This window comes from Grampus griseus, assembly GCF_964374135.1.
Source record: "Grampus griseus genome assembly, chromosome: 3".
Taxonomy (NCBI): Eukaryota; Metazoa; Chordata; class Mammalia; order Artiodactyla; family Delphinidae; genus Grampus; species Grampus griseus.
Genome location: NC_139019.1, coordinates 114762645 through 114786477, shown reverse-complemented (window position 1 = coordinate 114786477; position 23833 = coordinate 114762645). Strand labels below are relative to the sequence as shown.

The 23833-nt window shown below is 40.2% G+C and overlaps 1 protein-coding gene across 1 annotated transcript; it reads left to right on the top strand.

Annotated features, from left to right (window-relative positions):
- Nucleotides 1–503: 503 nt before the first annotated feature.
- CDC23 (cell division cycle 23) lies at nucleotides 504–23184 on the top strand (the record flags this gene model as incomplete). The annotated part of the gene is made up of 16 exons (XM_082652637.1): nucleotides 504–664; nucleotides 750–822; nucleotides 4381–4518; nucleotides 5466–5508; nucleotides 6273–6378; nucleotides 6473–6605; nucleotides 8168–8345; nucleotides 8431–8528; nucleotides 8670–8751; nucleotides 19013–19166; nucleotides 19287–19406; nucleotides 19727–19802; nucleotides 20134–20195; nucleotides 20896–20974; nucleotides 21052–21171; nucleotides 22015–23184. The coding sequence occupies 16 exons, from the start codon at nucleotides 504–506 to the stop codon at nucleotides 22183–22185; spliced, it is 1794 nt and encodes a 597-aa protein (XP_082508763.1). The 3' UTR covers nucleotides 22186–23184.
- Between the last annotated feature and the right edge of the window lie 649 nt (nucleotides 23185–23833).

The window sequence follows — 23833 nt, the reverse complement described above, 5'->3', positions numbered from 1 at the left end:
CTCCCCTGGGGTAAGAAAAAGGTGGGTAAAGAGGAAGAATTCTCCACCTGTGGCCATACAATTTACTTCTTTAAGAAAAAATCTAGAGGATACCAGACATCCTTGCTACACACATACACCACTATGTCATCCAGCGGCGCAGAATCTACCCAAGAACTACACTCTTATCTTTCGTCCAATCACATCATTCTGCACTCTCTTGCCCCTATTCCCAACCCTAGTTTCCCAAGCCACCTTCCCAATCACTCATTCCTCTCTGCCCCGCCCAGAAGTCGTGGCTATCCCCCCTCTTTCTTGTTCTAACTTTCGCGCCCCACTAGTTCTTCGCCAATCGGAGAAGTAATTTCCTCTTCCCTCCCCACCTCTTACTGACGTTACGAGAAAGAAGATTTCTGATTGGTTTCTCTGGAGCAAGAGCGTGCCAATAACAGACAGACTTTTTTGGTGCGGAGGGGCAGCTAGTATTTTCGCTGGTGATTGGCTGGGGTGGTCAAGACAGGAAAATGGCTGCCAGCTCTTCTGTAGTCCCGGTGTCAGTGTCGGCTGCCGTGGTCCCCGCCCTGTCATCGAGCGGCGATTTCTCAAATTTGCGGGAAATTAAAAAGCAGCTGCTACTTATCGCGGGCCTTACCCGGGAGCGGGGCCTACTGCACAGTAGCAAATGGTAAGATGTCGGAGTCCGAGGGGACCGGGCTTGGATCCTCGGCCCTGGGAGTCTTTAGCTGATTCAGTTTGTGTGGGTGTTCCAGGTCTGCGGAGTTGGCCTTCTCCCTCCCGGCGTTGCCTCTGTCCGAGCTGCAGCCGCCGCCGCCTATTACAGAGGTAAGCACGTCTTCACAGTGAGTGCTCCCCATCATCAGAAGAGATACTGAGTGCTCTGTCACCGGAAGGGAGCATACTGCTTAGCAGGGATGTTTGTAGGGGAAATTCAAGCATTCAAAGAGCTGGGTGTTTTAAGCGATTTTATCTGTATGTTTTTGCTGAGTTTTGAAAGACTTAGTGGTGCTCTTACTTAAGCTGGAGAGATTAGTAAACAATCCTTGCTTAAGATTTCAGCCTTTTAGGTTTTCTAGCTCAAACTAGATAGTATTCATAACGGGGAGAAGCGTCAAAGGTTTTTATTGGATTGGCCAAAAAGTTCCTTCGGTTTTAAAATAAAAATACAAATCACGCATTTTCACCAAGAAGTTTATTGAACAACGTATTCACTGTTCCACTACCTCCTCACATTTTTCAGGCAACTTCATAATTCCATCTTACCAAAAGTTTTTATCTTTTTTTTTTATCTTTTTTTTTTTTGCGGTACGCGGGCCTCTCACTGCTGTGGCCTCTCCCGTTGCGGAGCACAGGCTCCGGACGCGCAGGCTTAGCGGCCATGGCCCACGGGCCCAGTCGCTCCGCGGCATGTGGGATCTTCCCGGACCGGGGCACGAACCCGTGTCTCCTGCATCGGCAGGTGGACTCTCAACCATTGCGCCACCAGGGAAGCCCCCAAAACTTTTTATCTTTTTGAGCAAAGAACTGTTCCAGGTGCTTTTTACAGTCTTCCAGGGAATTGAAATTTTTTCCATTAAGAGAATTTTGTAAAGACCTAAATAAATGGAAATCCAAAGGTGCAATGTCTGGTGAATACAGCAGTTGGATCAGAACTTCCCAGCCAAGCTGTAACAGTTTTTGCCTGTTCATCAAAGAAACATGCAGTCGTGCGTTATCCTGATGGGAGATTATGCGTATTCTGTTGACTAATTCTGGAGGCTTTTCATCAAGTGCTGTTTCAGTTGGTCTAATTGGGAGCAGTACTCGTTGGAATTAATTGTTTGGTTTTCCGGAAGGAGCTCATAATAGAGGACGCCTTTCCAATTGCACCATATACACAACATCACCTTCTTTGGATGAAAACCGGCCTTTGGTGTGGTTGATGGTGGTTCATTTCGCTTGCTTCACGATCTCTTCTGTTCCACATTATTGTACAGTATCTATACACTTTTCATTGCCCGTCACAATTGTTTTAAAAATGGAACGTTTTCATTGCATTTAAGAGAGAAAAACACATGCGGAAAAACAGTCAAGAAGGTTTTTTTCCGCTTAACTTACGTGTAACCCAAACATCAAAGCAATTCATATAACCAGGCTGGTGCAAATGATTTTCAACTCTTGATTTGGATATTTTGAGTATATCAGCTATCTCCTGCATGGTATAACGTTGCTTGTTCTCAATTAACATCTCAATTTGATTGCTATCAGCTTCAACTGGTCTACCCAACCATGCAGCCTCATCCAGTGAGAAATCTCCTGCACGAAACTTTGCAGACCACTTTTGACACGTTCGATCAGTCACAGCACCATCTCCATACACTGCACAAATCTTTTTTTGCGTTTCAGTTGCATTTTTACCTTTCTTGAAATAATAAAGCATAATATGCGGAAAATGTTGCTTTTTTCCTTCTATCTTCAATATTAAAATGGCTACACAGAAGTTCACCAGTTTTGATAAGTTTTTAAAAAAATTAACCCTGAGGGCTTCCCTGGTGGCGCAGTGGTTGAGAGTCTGCCTGCCAATGCAGGAGACACGGGTTCGAGCCCTGGTCTGGGAGGATCCCACATGCCGCGGAGCAACTAGGCCTGTGAGCCACAACTACTGAGCCTGCGGGTCTGGAGCCTGTGTTCCGCAACAAGAGTGGCCGCGTTAGTGAGAGGCCCGCGCACCGCGATGAAGAGTGGCCCCTGCTTGCCGCACCTAGAGAAAGCCCTCGCACAGAAACGAAGACCCGGGCTTCCCTGGTGGCACAGTGGTTGAGAGTTTGCCTGCGGATGTAGGGGACACGGGTTTGTACCCTGGTCTGGGAAGATCCCACATGCCGCGGAGCGGCTGGTCCCGTGAGCCATGGCCGCTGAGCCTGCGCGTCCGGAACCTGTGCTCCACAACGCGAGAGGCCACAACAGTGAGAGGCCCGCGTACCGAAAAAAAAAAAAAAAAAGAAACGAAGACCCAACACAGCCAAAAATAAATAATAAATAAATATTAAAAAAAAAAAACCCTGATGTGACAGCTGTCACAATACACTCTAACAGAATTGTTTCAAATGAAGTTAAAGACAACTAAGCACTACTAGAGCCATCTAATGGAAAAAACCGAATGGACTTTTTGGCCAGCCCAATACAACAGCACGAAACTGATTTTGGATCCAGACAGCTCTGGGTTCAAATCTCAGCCATACTAGTGACTTTTGGCAACTTAATTAACCTCCTGAGCCACAGTTTTCCCCATCTGTGGATAATAGTATTACTTTGTGGGGATATTGAGACAATTAAATGAGATAGGAATACATTTTATGTATGATCTATAGTATATATGTTTACATAGTCTGTGTCATCTGAAAGATCTTTATCATAATCCATTTTATTTTTCCTGAAGATGCCATTTCTTGATTACCACCCCCACCAACCACACACACACACACACACACACACACACACTTAAAAACAATGAATGTTCCTTAATCCAAAAGATACAATGCAGGTGAGAGAGGCAGGAGAAGAAATAAGTAAATGGTGAGTGTACGTGAAAAGGGCCACCACAATCCTAAGCTGAATGGCCATATTTAGGACATTTTCATCCAATGAAGAAAATATTGAACATAATTTTGGTTCCAGTTTTGTGCTGGTAATATTTGGACATGAAGGATGAGGAGAATGAAATTACTAAAGTTTTAATCAACTTATCCTTAGAATTTGCGGGGATTGTATGTTTTTACCTCAAATGTGCATCATTTCATTTTTTTTTTTACATAGAGAATTATAACTGTGTTTTTTTGGTTTTTACAATACTAACATGTCAAAACTTTGTTGAAATACAAAAAGTGTAAGTAATTCCACAGCATGTTGCATTTATGTGGAAATTTAAAAGTCTGCCGAAGGAAAGGCATGTCACATATTAATGCTAGACATTTTTCATGACTTTCTCACTTTTTCCTCATATCAAATCCGTATTACTGGCTCCATTTTACAGATGAAGAAGTGAATACTCAGAGAAGCTAAGTAAGTTCCCTACTAATGTCTTGAAACCAGGAAATCAAGCAGTCAGAATTTAAATCCAAGTCCCTAACACTAAAGCATATGCAATTTCCCACAACATTTGCAGAAACAATAAAAGTTTCTGAGTGCATTGGTTTAGTTTTTTAAATTTTAATATTGTCCCCAAGCTTTTATTTTGAAAAAATGTTCTGTGACCTTACTTCATAAACTAATAAATAAGTATTAGGTTTTTGGGAGGAGGAAAATAATTATCCTTTCTTACATCTTGAAATTAATGAATATTCTTGGATTTGAACTTTCGTTATCCTGTTCCTAACCACTTACATTAACTTGTCTCTTTTTTAGGAGGATGCTCAGGATATGGATGCTTACACCCTGGCCAAGGCCTACTTTGACGTTAAAGAGTATGATCGGGCAGCACATTTCCTGCATGGCTGCAATAGCAAGAAAGCCTATTTCCTGTACATGTATTCTAGATATCTGGTGAGGGCCATTTTAAGATGTCATTCTACTGTCAGTGAAGCATCCATATTTAGAATCCCAGTAGCAAGTTTAATCTTCAAATAGTTTAGCAAAAGTCTACTTGGTGAATGTACTTTATAAATACTTAGCAATAATAAAGAAGACATCATAAGTAAAGTAAAAAAAATGACAGTACGAAAGAAAATATAAAAATATTGGTAATATTCATTATTGACAAAGGTATGGGGCAGTAGACACTCTGTTTCAGGAGTAAAAGTAGTTTGGCGTTGGTTTGGTTGGCGTGCCTGTGGGTGAGATTTGGCACCCAGAACCACTGGGGCCTCAGCCCACCACCCACTTCTTGGTATGGGGAGATGAAACCCACGCCCCAACATGTGTGGACCGCTGCTCTGGGCAGATTATGTCAATTTGAAATACTATGCCCAAACAATTCTTCCTTAAGAAACTTAGCTTGTCCAATAGAAATACTTCAGTGTGTGCACAAGGATATATATATGTACAGGGCTGTTCATTGAAGGGTTTTTTGTAATAGACAAAAAAATTAAAAACCTAAATAACCATTAGTCAAGAAATTCATTGTTAATTTTTGCCTGAAGTATTCTTTATTAAAATGTTGCAAAATGATGATTTTCTACTCCAGCACTCTCTTGAGTAGTAAATTCTAAGCAAGAGTCTGTCTTCCCCTTCTCCACTTATTTATGCATTTATCTAGTATCAGTATGGACTCAAGAATTCCTGTATTTTTAATTGTTTATAATTCATTATTTCACTTTATCATTTTGGTACTCAGATTATTCCAGATTTGGCTAGTGGGAGCCCCCGAATAGTTGTTTAAAATTAGTGACCAATAGTAGATGTCATTTTGGTTGGACTTTTTGGTTGAATCAGGCTTTTACAGGTTTCAGAATAAGCGGAAAAAAGACCTATTTATTGATTTTCTCTTACAGTCTGGAGAAAAGAAGAAGGATGATGAAACAGTTGACAGCCTAGGTATGAATTTCTTTCTCTTACCTTTTGGACTAAAACAAACTCTATAATGCCTACAGGAGCCAGGCAGTTAATATAAACATGGGAAGTGGACTGAAGAGGAGTCCACTGAGGAGGAGTTTGCAAATTGGAGAGCACAACTGGCTGGTTGTCACCCAACTCCCTCTGAGGGTTGCCCTATGGAAATGTGTTGTCAGGGGCTTGGTGTTGTCAGGGGCTTTCTTCCGCTGGCCCTAACCTGTTCCCTGCAACCTGAACCTGGAAATTTAGATTTTTAGTTGAGGCTTCTGAGTTTTCAGCATTGATAATTAATTCAGATTTTTAAAAACCTGTGTGGGCCTAACAAAATATGACTGCAGACCACTTATCAGTTGCAGTTTCTATAATAAAGTAAATGGACTGTGTAAGATGTCATTGGAGGGGGCTTCCCTGGTGGCGCAGTGGTTGGGAGTCCACCTGCCAGTGCAGGGGACATGGGTTCGTGCCCTGGTCCGGGATGATCCCACGTGCCGCGGAGCAGCTGGGCCCGTTAGCCATGGCCGCTGAGCCTGCGCATCTGGAACTTGTGCTCCGCAACGGGAGAGGCCACAACAGTGAGAGGCCCACGTACCGCAAAAAAAAAAAAAAAAAAAGATGTCATTGGCCACTTGTGAGTGTTTGCTGGAAGTTCCAGGTGTAACTTTGGTTGATGCCAAAGGGAATATCTAGGTCTATGAAATGAAAAACAGCAGTCTACCCTTAGATCAGAAACTCTGTTTCTTTCCTAGGCCCACTGGAGAAAGGTCAAGTGAAAAATGAGGCTCTCAGAGAATTGAGAGTGGAGCTCAGCAAAAAACACCAGGCTCGGGAGCTTGATGGATTTGGCCTTTATCTGTAAGTGTTATAGTAATTTGGAACTTATGTGAGATATTCTTCTGAGTAGAGGGGAGATGTTGTTAACTTCTGTGATCGTTCCCTTCTTTCCTAGGTATGGTGTGGTGCTTCGAAAGCTGGACTTGGTGAAAGAGGCCATTGATGTGTTTGTGGAGGCTACTCATGTTTTGCCTTTGCATTGGGGAGCCTGGCTAGAGCTCTGTAACTTGATTACAGACAAGGAGATGGTAAATTGAGATGAGCTATGTAAAAAATCTTCTGCTTCAAGTCTTATGTAATTCTTTAATAATGGGGTAGGGGGAGAAAGTTTTGCTAAACCTTTCATTATAGCTACCTCTTTGCTCCTTCTCTAGTCTCTTTCACTGTTGGGATTTAGGTCTTTATTTGAAAGACTGATGTCTAGATCTTGTTTGGTAGTTGCTGTTGCATTTGCATTCAGTTGACTTAGAGTATCTTTTCATATTCATGTTTCACATTCAAGTTTTACTGTAACTTGTTTTATAGACTAAATGTTATTATAGTTTCTCTACTAATTCCAAAGATGCTATAGGAACGATTTCTCTGATATCAAGAATTGAGTTAAAAACATTTTTAATGTTTCTTCTGAGCTCTCATAGGTCTCTGTTGAGATTTAGAGATTTGTTGAAATCTCTAAATGAAATAATGTATATGAAATTGCTTTATAAACTGCATTGTTTTATTAGTCATTGTTAGAGAACATTGTCTACAAAGTTTATTTTGCTGTTATTCAATAGTTAATAGAAGCAACAACACACTTCCTTTTGTTGGCTCTAAAGGACCAAGGGCTGGTTGATTTTCCCCAATAGTGATACATGCTACTACATTTGTGTCTGAAATCTCAATCTTGGTTTACTTGTATTTACCTATCTCTAACTGCCTACTAGACTTTCATTAAAAGTTTGTTTTATCTCTGAACTCAGAATATGCAAAACCAAATTTCTCATCTTGCCTACCAAATTCTCTTTCTTCCTCCCAACTTGATGGACTCTCAGTTGTATCTCTGTTTCTCAGGATGCACCCAGTCTTGACTCCTCAGAGTCATATTTTGTCTCTTCCCTTTCTCTTATTTCCCTTTATCTAGTCAGTCGCCAGACATTGCCATGGTTACCTTCTTGTCTGCATCTCTTTCTCTTGGTTTCCTTTGCTGTCTTGGTTATCATCTCAAATTTGGATTACTTAAAAGTAATAAATACTTTCTATCTAACTTTCCCACTTCCAAGCCATCTGACATACTGTTTCCAAACTTATTCTTAAAGCACCCATGTCATCATGTCATTCTCCTGTCAAAAATTGCAGTGGTTTCCTGTTGCATCCCATTTCCTGTTGCAGCATAGGACCCACCCTATCAGTTCAGTCTTATTTTTCCACTTCTTCCCAACACATAGCCTCCCCTCAAACTGAGCTAGTTGCCTCATTCTATTTACCCACACTCATTATGACTGTTTTTCCTCTATTTTTATTGTCCTTACCTAGAATGTTGTCTTTTTTCTCTTCCTCTCCCTTTTTCTATTCAGTTTCTACCCATCCTCCAAGGCTCGCCTCAAATCCTGTCGTTTCTTTGAAGCTGTCCCCAGCTAGACCATTCCTCCCTATTCCTCCCTATTGTGCTTGTAAGTCCTGTTCACTTAATTGAACTGCCCTGTGTTCATTATTAGGTACTCTAATAAAATTTTGGTGATAAATTCTTTTAGACAATATAGTTCCTTGATGTTCATTTGGGAGAGAGGTCAAAGTATATTAAGTGTGTTCCTCTCTCTCCTGCTGCCAGCTGAAGTTCCTGTCTTTGCCAGACACCTGGATGAAAGAGTTTTTTCTGGCTCATATATACACAGAGTTGCAGTTGATAGAGGAGGCCCTGCAAAAGTATCAGAATCTCATTGATGTGGGCTTCTCTAAGAGCTCATATATTGTTTCCCAAATTGCAGTTGCCTATCATAATATCAGAGGTGAGTGAATAAGGACAACGAAATACCATCAAACCCTGAAGGTAGTGCTGTGTTGTTTTCTGAACTCTCTGTCTTCTTTCTGCAGATATCGACAAAGCCCTCTCTATTTTTAATGAGCTAAGGAAACAAGACCCTTACAGGATTGAAAATATGGACACATTCTCCAACCTTCTTTATGTCAGGGTGAGCTCCTTCCTTTGCTTGGACTTAAGCTCTTTTGTGCTTTGATCTCCTGGGTTGGATTGTCACCTAGTAGCATTAGCTACAAGAACAATTATGTAGGGGTTCCTTTTTCATGCTTAGATCGTCTTTCTTTTCTTTCAGAGCATGAAATCTGAGTTGAGTTATCTGGCTCACAACCTCTGTGAGATTGATAAATATCGTGTAGAAACATGCTGTGTAATTGGTAAGAGTCACCATCTTTTTTCTTTTTTTATCTTTATTGTGAGTAATCCAAATGTAAAAATAACAATAATATAAAAGTGTCAAAAGAAAAAAAGGGAATTCCCTGGCGGTCCAGTGGTTAGGACTCCGTGCACCCACTGCAGGGGACATGGGTTTGATGCCTGGTCGGGGAACTGGGATCCTGCATTCCTGCATGCCTCACAGCACAGCCAAAAAAAATAAGTGTCAAAGGTAACAAAATTGGGACTTCCTTGGTGGCGCAGTGGTTAAGAATCCGCCTGCCAATGCAGGGGACACGGGTTCGAGCCCTGGTCCAGGAATATCCCACATGCCGTGGAGCAACTGGGCCCTTGCTCCACAACTACTGAGCCTGTGCTCTAGAGCCCATGTGCCACAACTACTGAGCCCACGTGCCTAGAGCCCGTGCTCCACAACAGAGAAGCCACCGTAATGAGGAGCCCACGCACCACAACAAAGAGTAGCCCCCGCTCACCACAACTAGAGAAATGCCGTGCACAGCAACGAAGACCCAACGCAGCCAAAAATAAATAAATAAAATAAATTTATAAAAAAAAAAAAGGTAACAAAATTATATACAATAGAATGTGAAGGATCACTGTAATCCCACCCCCAAGATTGGTGGATATGACTCCAGAATATTTTTCTGTGTGAGTACTATAAATGGTGTATGTGTGTGTGTATGGTTTGCTTGCAAAAACTGTATCATTATACACACTGCTTTGTAATGTCCTTTTTTTTAACCTAACAATATATCTTTTCCATCTTTCCATGCTAGTACATGTAGAGTTGTATTGTATTATTTTTGATGGCTATTTAGTATTTTATTATATAGATGTGCCATTATTTTTACTTAATCGTTTTCTGTTGTATAAGTTGTGGCTAGTGTTTGTTAACATAAAAATTGCTTCAGGAAACATCTTTGTATGTATATATTTATTTTTACATGTTTATGCAACTATTTCTGTATAATTAGTTCCTTGAAAGGCTGGATCAAAAACGTGTGTATTTTTTATATATATATGTGGGTTTTTTATTTTAGTAAATTTATTTTATCTATTTTATTTTTGGCTGCGTTGGGTCTTTGTTGCTGCACGCGGGCTTTCTCTAGTTGTGGTGAGCGGGGGCTATTCTTCGTTGTGGTGCGTGGGCTTCCCATTGTGGTGGCTTCTCTTGTTGCAGAGCACGGGCTCTAGGCACGTGGGCTTCAGTAGTTGTGGCGCACAGGCTTAGTTGCTTGGCGGATGTGGGATCTTCCTGGACCAGGGCTCGAACCCGTGTCCCCTGCATTGGCAGGCGGATTCTTAACCACTGCACCACCAGGGAAGTCCCTGTATTTTAAAATTATTATTTTATTTGTTTATTATTATTTTTTGCGGTATACGGGCCTCTCACTGTTGTGGCCTCTCCTGTTGTGGAGCACAGGCTCCGGATGCATAGGCTCAGCGGCCATGGCCCACGGGCCCAGCCGCTCTGCGGCATGTGGGATCCTCCCGGACTGGGGCACGAACCCGTGTCCCCTGCATTGGCAGGCGGACTCTCAACCACTGCGCCACCAAGGAAGCCCCTATTTATTTATTTTTTAGCCGTGTTGGGTCTTAGTTGCGGCATGCAGGGTCCTTGTTGAGGCATGCAGGATCTTCTGTTGCGGTGTGGGCTCTTTGCTGCGACACGCGGGGTCTTTGTTGAGGCATGCAGGATCTTCTGTTGCGGCGTGGGCTCTTTGCTGTGGCACGCGGGCTTCTCTCTAGCTGTGGTGCGTGGGCTCCAGAGTGCATGGGCTCTGTAGTTGTGGCGTGCGGGCTCCAGAGTGCGTGGACTCTAGTTTGCAGCATGCAGGCTCAGTAGTTGTGGCGCACGGCTTAGTTGCCCCATGTCATGTGGGATCTTAGTTCCCTGACCAGGGATCGAACCCGTGTCCCCTGCATTGGAAGGCAGATTCTTTACCACTGGACCACCAGGGAGGTCCTGTGTATTTAAAAAAAAAAAAAGCCTGTGTATTTTAAACTTACTAATATTACTAAAATGTTTGTAAGAATTTCCAATCCTATGAAAAGAGATGAGAGTGTATCTTTTTCTGTATCAGGGTGTCTCACTCTTGGCTCTATTGACATTTTTGGCTGATAATTTCTTTTGTGGGGGTCTGTCCTATACATTGCAGGGTGTTAGAAGTATACCCAGCTCTACCCACTAGATGTCAATAACCTCCTTCCCCCAGTTGTGCAGATAAAGCCAAATAACCTCTTGGGGTCAGAATCATCCTTGGTTGAGAACCATGGCCCTATGTACTTGGCCACACTACTGTGACCTGATAATCAATTGACATAAATAGATGAATGGCCACTCTTGGATAAAAGTAAACTTGGTTGTGATTGAAAGCCTAAGTTTCCTGGAGATGAAAGACCCTGTTCCTGGGTCTTTGGTGACACTGCATTGAGAACATACATTTGTATGTTAGGATGTTGTTAGTAAACTGATAGAATTTCAATTCAGTCATTCAATAAATATTTCCAGCCCTTTAGGAAGTTGTAGTGTAGTATGGGAAATAAATATTAAAAAAAGAAAAATCCTATGGGAACATAGGTAAGAGGAACAAATAATCTTTTCAATATCAGAGCATTGAGAATGAAGTATAAAGTCTGTTAAAGTGAGGATGGAACTCCAGTTTATTCAGAAAACATCTTTTGAACATCTTCTGAGTGCCAGATATGGTGGTTTGTGTTGCAGTATCTACCTCATTACCTACTGAGGAAGACCAGTAAGAAACAACTATGTGGGTTGAGGGTTATGATTGAAGTAAACATAGGATGCTAAGAGAGTATATAGGAAAAGTAGCTAATCCAGTCTGATGAGGGAAGGCTTCTTGAGAAGGTGATACCTGAAGGATGGGCAGGAGAGAAAGAGTTCACTAAAGGAGGAGATGGATTGACTTGGGAAGGGTATTGCAGTGCAGAGGCATTGAAGTGTGAAACAGACAGTGATCCTGAAATAGTTTAGTGTCCTGAAGCATGGTGTGGGAGGAGGGAATGTATGAACGGGGCCAGATCTTGAAGAGCCTTTTGTGCCTTACTAAAAGTTTGGATTTTATTCTTAAGGCAGGAGAAGTCTTCTGAAGGATTTTAAACCAGAGAATGATAAATGTTTTTAGATTTTCATTTTCAAATGATAACAGGAGACAGTGTGCTGGGAGGATTAGAAAAAGGGCAAGACCAACAAGGAGGCTTTTGCAATAATCCAGTCTAGAGATGATGAGAGCCCAAGCTGAGGTATTGGCAGGAGGAATGAAGAGAGGCGATTAGATTTAGAAGATATTTAGGAAGTAGAACTTACAGGAATTGGTGAATGGGTAACCAGATTGATAACAGTGTCCTTCACCTGAAGAAAGGAAATAGAGGTAGGGGAGATAATGAACTGTTCCTTTTTTAGCTTACTAACTTAAAGCCAGTTAAAATCAAAGGATATGGGCTTCCCTGGTGGTTCAGTGGTTGAGAGTCCGCCTGGCAATGCAGGGGACACGGGTTCGTGCCCCGGTCCGGGAAGATCCCACATGCCGTGGGGTGGCTGGGCCCGTGAGCCATGACCGCTGAGCCTGCGCATCCGGAGCCTGTGCACCGCAACAGGAGAGGCCACAGCAGTGAGAGGCCCGCGTACCGCAAAAAATAAACCAAACAAAACAAAATCAAAGGATACGTACATATGAAGAGTAATGCTTTAGGAGTTTCTGTTTTTTTTTATTTTATGTATTTATTTATTTTTTGGCCATGCCTCGTGGCTTGCAGGATCTTATTTCCCAGACCAGGGTTTGAACACTGGCCCTTGGCACTGAGAGTGCGGAGTCCTAACCACTGGACTGCCAGGGAATTCCCATCTGGTTTTTTAAATAATCGTTTGATTGGTAAACTTCTTAATGAACTGTTTGTTCTTCAGTGTATCTGTAATGCCTAGCGAAGTTCCTGACTCATGGTCAATAAATGTTTGTTGAATTCAGCCCACCTATCTTAAAAATCAAGAAAAAGGAACATTAGATATGACAAAAAATATATTTCAGCTTTCACAAAGGAGAAAGAAGGGTGGAGAGAGACGAGAAGAAACTGAAGACCTGAAAGAGAATGAAACAACTTAAGAATAGAGTGATGGCAAGAATCTCCTACTTGTTTAGTCCTTGCTTCTGCAGTTATGTCTTGATGTGAATTGAATGCTTCCTCTGCATCTTTTCTGGAGTCCCAGTCTCTGAGAGGCAGCTTTACACACACACACACACACACACATACACACATACACACAAACAAATACGTATATGTATTTATATATGTATATATTACAGTATAGCATGGTTAAGATTTGGACTCTGGAACAAAACTGCCCAAGTTTAAATCTTGGTTTTGTTACTAACTAGCTGTGTGACATTGGATTTAACTTCTGTGTGCTATACTTTCCTCATCCATAAAGGGATAATAACAGTAGAACATTCTCCCATGTATTCGTTGTGAGGAGTAAGTAAATTAACATATAAAAAGCACTTTTAACAATGTAAGTTGCCCAGCACATTGTAATCATTCAGTACATTTTAGCTGTTCCAACTGGTCAGAAAATCTCATCTACTTAATCTTTGCCCAGAACTTGCCTGTTCTGACTTCCTTAACACCTCCTTTTCATCCTGACTCCTTTAGCAGCTAAAGCTTATACCCTTGCTACCACTACTTCACTTCTCCTATTCTATTACAGAAGTTAACCTTTGGACAATCTGCCTAGAGTTTGCTTATTCCTCTGTCTCTGGGTCTGAGTCAGTGGCAGAAGCAAAGGTATCCTTTTATAGGACATAAAGCCCTCCATCTTTTTTCCCAGGTGAATGTGAACTTGAATGATCTTAGGTGATACAGACAATTGTTATAAATAATTTCTCCTGAATCAAACTGACAGCTGAATCTAGACAAATTAAAAGCAAAGACAAACACATATATAGAAATCTTATTACTTGTTTTTTACCAAAGTGGAATTGTATAATTTCTCTGCAATTTGCTTTTTCCGTTTGACAGTATATCATTATCTCTGTAAATTAGTATATATACATTTAAATCCATCTTTTTATCTAGTTTATGCACATGCAATTTATACATAATGGAAATTTTTTTAAAGTGCAAGTTTTTTTTCCCTCACTGCACCTTTCCTCCTTTAACATACTTGTGTTAGCATGTCCCATACCACATGAAACATACACATACACATATGCAGGGTTTAATGGGCTGTTTGCTTACAAAAATAGGATCATATTACACACATTTCTCTGTATTTTACTTTTCTCACTCAACAATATCTCATGAAAAATCCCTCAGAGTCTTGGTATATCTCAAATTGTTTTTTCTTCTTTTATTATTTATTATTTTTATTTATTTATTTTTTTAAATGAATTTATTCATTTATTTAATTTTTGGCTGCATTGGGTCTTTGCTGCTGCACGCGGGTTTTCTCTAGTTGTGGCGAGCGGGGGCTACTCTGTTGCAGTGCGGATTCTTAACGACTGCGCCACCAGGGAAGCCCTCTTTTTTTTTTAAAAAATTGAGGTATAGTTGATTTACAGTATTAGTTTCAGGTGTACAACATAGTGATTCAAGTTTTTTATAGATTATACTCCGTTTAAAGTTCTATAAAATATTGGCCATATTCCCTGTGCTGTACAATATTTCCTTGTAGCTTATTTATTTTACACGTAGTAGTTTGTACCTCTTAATCCCCTATGCCTATCTTGCCCTCCCCACTTCCCTCTCCCCATAGGTAACCACTAGTTTGTTCTCTATATCTGTGAGTCTGTTTCTGTTCTGTTATATTCATTCATTTGTTTTATTTTTTAGATTCCATGTATAAGTGATAATAGATAGTTTGTCTTTCTCAAATTGACATTTCACTAAGCATAATACCTTCCAGATCCATCCATGTTGTTGCAAATGGCAAAATTTCATTCTTTTTAATGGCTGAGTAGTAGTCCATTATGTATGTATACCACATCTTCTTTATCCATTCCTCTGTTGATGGACACTTAGGTTGCTTCCATATCTTGGCTATTGTAAATAATATTGCTGTGAACATTGGGGTGCATGTATCTTTTCAAATTTGTGTTTTTGTTTTCCTTGAATATATGCCCAGAAGTGGAATTGTTAGATCATATCGTAGTTCTGTTTTCAGGTTTTTGAGGAACCTCCATACTGTTCTCCCTAGTGGCTGCACCAATTAACATTCCTACCAACAGTGTACAAATGTTCCCTTCTCTCCACATCCTCACTAACATTTGTTATTTGTGGTCTTTTTGATGATAGCCATTCTGACAGTTGTGAGGTGATATCTCATTGTGGTTTTGATTTGCTTTTCTTTTTTAAAAAAAAAAAAATTATTTATTTATTTTTGGCTGTGTAGGGTCCTTGTTACTGCACGTGGGCTTTCTTTTAGTTGCGGTTTTCTTCTAGGAGTTGCTGCACATGGGCTTTCTTTTAGTTAGGCTTTCTTTTAGTTGGGGGCTACTCTTTGTTGTGGTGTGTGGGCTTCTTATTGCGGTGGCTTCTCTTGTTGCGGAACACGGGTTCTAGGCACGCGGGCTTCAGTAGTTGTGGCGCATGGTCTCAGTAGTTGTGGCTCATGGACTCTAGAGCGCAGGGTCAATAGTTGTGGCACACGGGCTTAGCTGCTCTGCGGCATGTGGGATCTTCCTGGACCAGGGCTCAAACTCGTGTCCCCTGCATTGGCAGGCAGATTCTTAACCACTGCGCCACCAGGGAAGCCCCATGATTTGCTTTTCTGATGATTAATGATATTGAGCATCTTTTCATGTGCCTATTGGCCATCTGTACGTCTTCTTTGGAAAAATGTCTATCAAGTCTTCTGACCATTTCTTGACTGGGTTGTTTGTTTTTTTGATATTAAGTTGTATGAACTGTTTATATATTTTGGATATCATTTGCAAATATTTTCTCCCATTCAGTAAGCTGTCTTTTTGTTTTGTTTTGTTTTGTTTTAATTAATTAATTTATTTTTGGCTGCATTGGGTTTTTGTTGCTGTGCATAGGCTTTCTCTAGTTGTGACAAGCAGGGGCTACTCTTCGTTGCGGTTCACAGGCTTCTCATTGTGGTGGCTTCTCTTGTTGTGGAGCACGGGCTCTAGGCGCGCAGGCTTCAGTACTTGGGCTTGTGGGCTCTAGAGCACGGGCTCAGTTGTTGTGGTGCATGGGTTTAGTTGCTCCACGGCATGTAGGATCAAACCCATGTCTCCTGCATTGGCAGGTGGATTCTTAACCACTGTGCCACCAGGGAAGTCCCTGTCTTTTCGTTTTGTTGATTGTTTTGTTTGCTGTGCAAAAGCTTTTCAGTCTAATTAGATCACATTTGTTTATTTTTGCTTTTGTTTCTTTGCCTTAGGTGATGGATCCAAAAAAATATTGCTATGATTCCTGTCAAAGAGTGTTTTGCCTCTGTTTTCTCCTAGGAGTTTTAATGGTTTCTGTTCTTACATTTAGATCTTTAATCCATTTTGAGTTTATTTTTTTATATGGTATGAGAAAATGTTCTAATTTCATTCTGTTACATGTAGCTGTCCAGTTTTCCCAGCATCACTTATTGGAGGCGGTCTTTTCCCCATTGTATATTCTTGCCTCCTTTGTCATGATTAATTAACCATAAGTGCGTGAGTTTCTGGACCAGTACCATACTGTTTTGATCACTGTAGCTTAGTAGTATAGTCTGAAGTCAGGGAATGTGATGCTTCCTGTTTTGTTCTTCTTTCTCAAGATTGTTTTGTCTGTTCAGGGTCTTTTGTGTTCCCGTACAAATTTTGGGATTATTTGTTCTGGTTCTGTGAAAAATCCCATTGGTATTTTTTTAAAAATATTTATTTATTTATTTGGCTGCACTGGGTCTTAGTTGCAGCACACAGAATATTCATTGCCGCGTGTGGCGTCTTTGTTGCAGCATGCGGGATCTTTAGTTGTGGCATGTGGGATCTTTAGTTGTGGCATGCGGGATCTCGTTCCCTGACCAGGGATTAAATCTGGGCCCCCTGCATTGGGAGCACAGAGTCTTAACCACTGGACCACCAGGGAAGTCCCACCATTGGTATTTTGTTAGGGATTGCATTGAATCTGTAGGTTGTCTTGGGTAGTATGGTCATTTTAATAATATTAATGGTTCAAATCCATAAACAAAGTGTATCTTTCTGTTTGTGTCTTCATTTTCTTTCATCAGTGTATTATAGTTTTCTGAGTACAAGTCTTTTAACTCCTTAATTAGATTTACTCCTAGGTATTTTATTTTTTTGAGTGTGATTGTAAATGGGATTGTTTCATTAATTTCTCTTTCTGGTAGTTTGTCATTAGTGTATAGAAATGCAACAGATTTCTGTATTAATTTTGTAGTGTGCACCTTTACTGAATTCATTGATGAGCTCTAGTAATTTTTTGGTGACATCTTTAGGATTTTCTATGTATAGAATCATGTCATCTGTAAACAGTGGCAGTTTTACTTCTTCCTTTCTAATTTGGATTCCTTTTATTTCTTTTTCTTATCCGATTGCTGTGGCTAAGACTTTGAGTACTACATTGAAAAAAGTCACAAAAGTGGGCATCCTTGATTTTTTTCCTGATCTTAGAGGAAAAATTTTTAGCTTTTCACCTTTGAGTATGATGTTAGTTGTGGGCTTATCATATATGGCCTTTATTATGTTGATGTTCCCTCTATACCTACTTTGTGGAGAGTTTTTATCATAAATGCATGTTGAATTTTGTCAAAAGCTTTTTCTGTATCAAGATGATCATATAATTTTTATTCTTCGTTTTGTTAGTGTGGTGTATCACATTGATTGATTTGCAGATATTGAACCATCCTTGCATCCCTGGGATAAATCCCACTTGATCATGATGTATGATCCTTTTAATGTATTGTTGGATTCAGTTTGCTAATACTTTATTGAGGATTTTTTCATCTATGTTCATTAGTGATATTGGCCTGTAATTTTCTTTTTTTGTGGTATCTTTGGTTTTGGTATCAGGGTGATGCTGGCTTTGTAGGATGAGTTTGGAAACATTTCTTGCTCTGCAGTTTTTTGGAATAATTTGGAAAAGATAAGTGTTAGCTCTTATCTAAATGTTTGGTAAAATTCACCTGTGAAGCCATCTGGTTCTGGACTTTTTTTGTTGGGAGTTGTTTTATTACTGATTCATTTTCATTACTGGTAATTGGTCTGTTCATACTTTCTACTTATTCCTGATTTAATCTTGGGAGCTTATACATTTCTAGGAATATGTCCATTTCTTCTAGGTTGTCCATTTTATTGGTATATATTAAAAATAGCTTTATTGAGGGATAATTTACATAACATAAAATTTACTTATCTTAAGCTTACAGTTCACTGAGTTTTTGCTAATTTATACAGTTGTGTAACCATAATCATAATCCAGTTTAGAACACTCCATCATCCCAAAAAGTTCCCTTGGGTCTATTTGCAGTCAACCCTACTCCCAATCCCCAGCAGATCTGCCTTCTATCTGTATAGTTTTGCATTTTCTGGAAATTTCATATAAGTGGAATCTTGGAATATTTAGTCTTATTGTCTAGCTTTTTTCACTGAGCTCTTTTTCGAGGTTTGTCCATGTTGCAACATATGTCAGTAGTTCTTCTCTTTTTACTGCTGAGAAGTATTTCGTTGTCTGGATATATACTACATTTCGTTTATCCATTTACTAGTTAGTATAAGAAAGATGGCCTTTATTCCCTTTCTTCAAATAAAAGTTTTTATAGAATCTTAAAATCTTTCATATATTCTTTTTAAGACCAATGATAATAGAACTTCCTTGATTCTTGTGGAAGAGGGGAGTTCAGAGTGCTACCTTTTTAATCCTTTAGGTACCTCCTTAGAAACCTAGGAAGATAGTTGGAAAACCACCAATCTAAAGCATACTCTAGGAATTTCCTACCCTTTATTAAGGAAATATATGTATAAGTGCTATATTGAGAGGAAATAAAATGAAGAAAATCTTTGTGGTGTTAGGAAACTTTTTTTTTAAAAACAACAGAATGTGTAATAGATAAAATATATTTTCCAAGGGAATGATGATGTTGCCCATATGTAGAATTTGGCTTTTCTGCAAGGACTTTGGGGGAATGGGTTATGGTTCATGCCTACTCTGTGGAATGCTGCCTATTTTAGTGACTTATTTTTGCCTTTCTAGTTATTTATATATTTTGTTTGTTTGTCTTTCAATTAGGCAATTATTATAGTTTGCGTTCTCAGCATGAGAAAGCAGCCTTGTATTTCCAGAGAGCACTGAAATTGAATCCTCGGTATCTTGGTGCCTGGACGCTGATGGGACATGAGTACATGGAAATGAAGAACACATCTGCTGCTATTCAGGCTTATAGGTGAGCATTTAGTTGGAGGGGGAGATGGAGCAGATTGTTGTGATTTTAGGAGTCTCTATTGAGCCTGCAAGTCGCTAACTTTGATTCTGCTCTCTTACCAGTCTCTCTTCCATTTCTTAGGCATGCTATTGAGGTCAATAAGCGGGACTACAGAGCCTGGTATGGCCTTGGGCAGACCTATGAAATCCTTAAGATGCCATTTTATTGCCTTTATTATTATAGACGGGCCCACCAGCTTCGGTAAGTCGGGCCACTTGATGATGTGTTCGTTGTGGGAAGGGCTGACACTCTTCTTTCTCTTTTGATAGCTATTGAAGAATCACAGTGAATGGTTTTGACTCTTAGAGACCTGAGTTTAAACATGCCATATGTTGTTTGGTCATTTTTATGTAGTGTATTCTACTAACGTGTTAATTGTATAATTGTGAACACAAAATAATATAATTACATGAAGTATTGGATTAAAGCCCATTCCCTTCATAGCTTTGAAATAGTGGTGGTGGTTCCTCAAGGGAGGACTTCAGTTTTTGCTTGGATTTCCTATTTCTTTTCCCTCTCAGGCCCAATGATTCTCGTATGCTGGTCGCTTTAGGAGAATGTTATGAGAAACTCAATCAACTAGTGGAAGCCAAAAAGGTATCTGAAATTGGGTCCTGAAGAGTTTGTGTGGAAATCCGCTGTTTGGATGAGGGGTTGAGCTATCTGTGCTTAATTTTCCTTCATGTAGATCTATCTACATAGGGAAGTCTGAATATTTATAGGCACATAGGGTGTATAAAGCAAAGTTGGGCTGACATCATTAGTGGGAATGTTAGTATGTAGCCTGGACCTATCAGATCTAGTAAAAATGCTTTGTATTCTCCAAGTCTGAACTTCTGGGAGGCTTGCAGGACCTGAGTCTCTATGTGATTAGTCATGGCACATGGGGCAGTGGTTGAAGTGACCGGTTTATTTATTTTTTTGACAGTGCTATTGGAGAGCTTACGCCGTGGGAGATGTGGAAAAGATGGCTCTGGTGAAACTGGCAAAGTGAGTGAAAGAGTGACACGCTAGTGATATTTCTGTTGGCTTCTCTGGTGAGGTGGGTCCTGCACATTCTAGAGCTTCCCATCCATCATCTACATGAATGAGGGGATGTAGCACAGTGTATGATTACTGATCTGGAAATTTAGCCATCTCGACTCAAAAGAATGCTACTTCTCTTTGAAGAGGAATTGTTTTCCTATTTGGAAAATTCAAGAATGAATTGAAAGAAATGAAATTTTTATGTCAGAGCAGTCTAGGAAAACTACTTTAGGTACTAATCTCCTCCTGATAAGGCCCAGGAAAATAAGGAATAACTCAGAAATGATAAGGAAAGAGGTTCTTAAATGCAATTTCATTCCTGCCAGTTCTTTTCTGGATTCTTACAAAACATGTGAATTGCTTGGTATCTTTTTTAATCTCACTCAGGGTATTACCAGGGAATTTTTGCAATGGTATATTATCCAGCTTAAGTGTTTACTAACTTTTCCTCCATCACCAGTAGCAGAGTAATGATTCTAAGCTTTGATGAAGTAACCACCACCTCTGGGCACTAATACTATTCTGGGTCCCACTGTGTCATTTATGTCAAAATTTGTACTTGTCTATGTATTATCATTTTTTTATCTTAACTGTGTGCTTTTACTTTTTATCACTAGCTTGCTTTGAGATATGATTTATACTTAAAGACCAATTTCTTTTGTAGGCTTCATGAACAGTTGACTGAGTCAGAACAGGCAGCCCAATGTTACATCAAATATATCCAAGATATCTATTCGTGTGGGGTATGTGTCATGAGCATGAGAATTGGGTCGCTGATATTATTCTTGTCACCTCAGTCATTCCTGATTTCCTTATCTAGGAAATAGTGGAACACTTGGAGGAGAGCACTGCTTTCCGCTATCTGGCCCAGTATTATTTTAAGTGCAAGCTGTGGGATGAAGCTTCAGCTTGTGCCCAAAAGTGCTGTGCATTCAATGATGTGAGTATCGGTTCTTTAGTAAAAGGTTTGGATTTTAGGTTCTAGCACATGACTTTACTATGATCTGGGGGTGGAAAGTGGAAGGTGGTTAAGAGGGTGAGTGGTTTGCATTCAATCTGTAGATTGCTTTGGGTAGTATAGTCATTTTCACAATATTGATTCTTCCAATCCAAGAACATGGTCTATTTCTCCATCTGTTTAAGTCATCTTTGATTTCTTTCATCAGTGTTTAATAGTTTTCTGAGTACAAGTCTTTCACCTCCTTAGGCAGGTTTATTCCTAGGTATTTTATTCTTTTTGTGCGATGGCAAATGGGGTTGTTTCCTTAATTTCTCTGATTTTTCATTGTTGGTGTATTGGAATGCCAGAGATTTCTGTGCATTAATTTTGTATCCTGCAACCTTACCAAATTAATTGATTAGTTCTAGTAGTTTTCTGGGGGCATCTTTAGGATTTTCTATGTATAGTATCACGTCATCTGCAAACAGTGACAGTTTTACTTTTTCTCTTCCAATTTGTATTCCTTTTATTTCTTTTTCTTCTCTGATTGCCGTGGCTCAAGAGGGAGGGGATATGGGGACATATGTATGCATATGGCTGACTCACTTTGGTGTGCAATAGAAACTAACACAGTATTGTGAAGCAATTATACTCCAATAAAGATTAAAAAAAAAATAAAACAGGGTGACTGGAAAGGCTACCTTGTTCTGTGGAACTTTGTATGTCAGTATTTTATTCTTTGTTTCTTTTTTTTTTTTTTTTTTTTGTATGTCAGTATTTTAGAAACTGTTTTTGAGAAAAGCCTTGGACATATTTTGACACATTTGCCTGACTTTGTTTCAGACCCGGGAAGAAGGTAAGGCCTTGCTCCGGCAAATCCTACAGCTTCGGAACCAAGGCGAGACTCCCTCCACCGAGATGCCTGCTCCCTTTTTCCTCCCTGCTTCACTGTCTGCTAACAACACTCCCACACGCAGAGTTTCTCCACTCAACCTGTCTTCAGTCACACCATAGTTGGCTACTTTCAAGCCAGCACATTGCCAGACCCATATTAAGCCTTACCTCCATGTAAAGAACAGCCACATCTATTCTTCCAAGGACCTTAGTTCTTTTTGTTTGTACACATGGAAACAGCTCCTTGGGGAGTTTATAGAATCACCTGCACAGTAGACTGACAGAAGAATCCTGGCAGGAACAGAGTCTGTCTTTGCCAGTTTGAAGCACTTCTATCTCCCTTCTGTTCAGAGTGGCTATAGATCTTGGCCTTTTTCCCCAGACCTTTTTGCCCCCCCAAAACATCCCTTTAACAGCACTTTAGCACAGGCAAGGCTACAGGGACAAAGTTTAAATGCTGCTGGGAGTGGGAGATTTCTTTAGAGAGGCAAGGAAGAAAGAAGGGAGAAAAGCTTGCAACTCTACCCTCTGCTGATAGTAGGGCACTGGATACCCTAGGAAGGTCAGGGCACTGGATAGACATGACTCATCATTCTTTGATTTGCTGAGCATGACTATTCTGATATCAGAGATTAGGTTTAAATGGGGTGAAGGTATACTTTTGTTCTTACTGGGAAGACATTCTGCCGTTTTTTTTGTTTTTTTTTTTGCGGGATGCAGGCCTCTCACTGCTGTGGCCTCTCCTGTTGTGGAGCACAGGCTCCAGACGCGCAGGCTCAGTGGCCATGGCTTACGGGCCCAGCCACTCTGCGGCATGCGGGATCTTCCCGGACCGGGGCACGAACCCGTGTCCCCTGCATCAGCAGGCGGACTCTCAACCACTGCGCCACCAGGGAAGCCCTGGCGTTTTGGTTTTGAGGCGTCTCCTAGAAGCTTTCAAATTGGAAGTAACTTACTAGAGTTGAACAAAAGAAGGGGCAAAAGGACTCTCACTGAGTGTGGAACTGCTGATGGCCCCTACTAAGGGGAAAAGATGTCTATAGAGTTAGCTATACACCTACTAAAGCACAGCAAGGAGGCAGGGTTACAGAGTTTCATGGACATTTGGGTGTGATAACTTCTGTGATTGTACAGATAAAAATAAACTCTTAGAGTCGGTCTGTTTTAATAAATATTTTGCCATAATTGTCTCCCCCCCACATGCCCCCCCATCTCCACAAGAATGTTTTTTTTCTAGCCTTCATCTATTAGACAAGGTAAAAGTAATCATTCTTGCTATGCTCTTGGGAGAGTTTCAGGCCTGTGCTTGTGCATTCAGTAGGAGGTAATATGCCATGACTATAATACCTGCTGTAATGAATTTGTACAGTAGATGCTATGGGTTATTCTGAGCTCAGGGCCCAGCCTTCCTTTATTTTTGTTCCAAAACAAGTTTGTTACCCATTCATCTCCTAATGTATGACACTTCATTTTATTTTATTTTTTTATGAATAACTTTTTTATTAACCTTTTAATCATTTAGTTAATTAACCTGTTTTTGTTTTTTGGTTTTTTTAACATCTTTATTGGTGACACTTCATTTTATATTAAGGAAGGTTTAGAATATCTAATGTCCTTTGAATTAATTTCTTGCCAAGCTTTCTTGGGTTAGCTGTGCACCAGTTGCTGGTCTGCACTGCCATTCCTGTGCAAAGTTCCCAGGGGCCCGAATGATACTTGATTTTCAATTTTTCTGCCCCTTTTATAATTTACTTCAATGATTATGCTA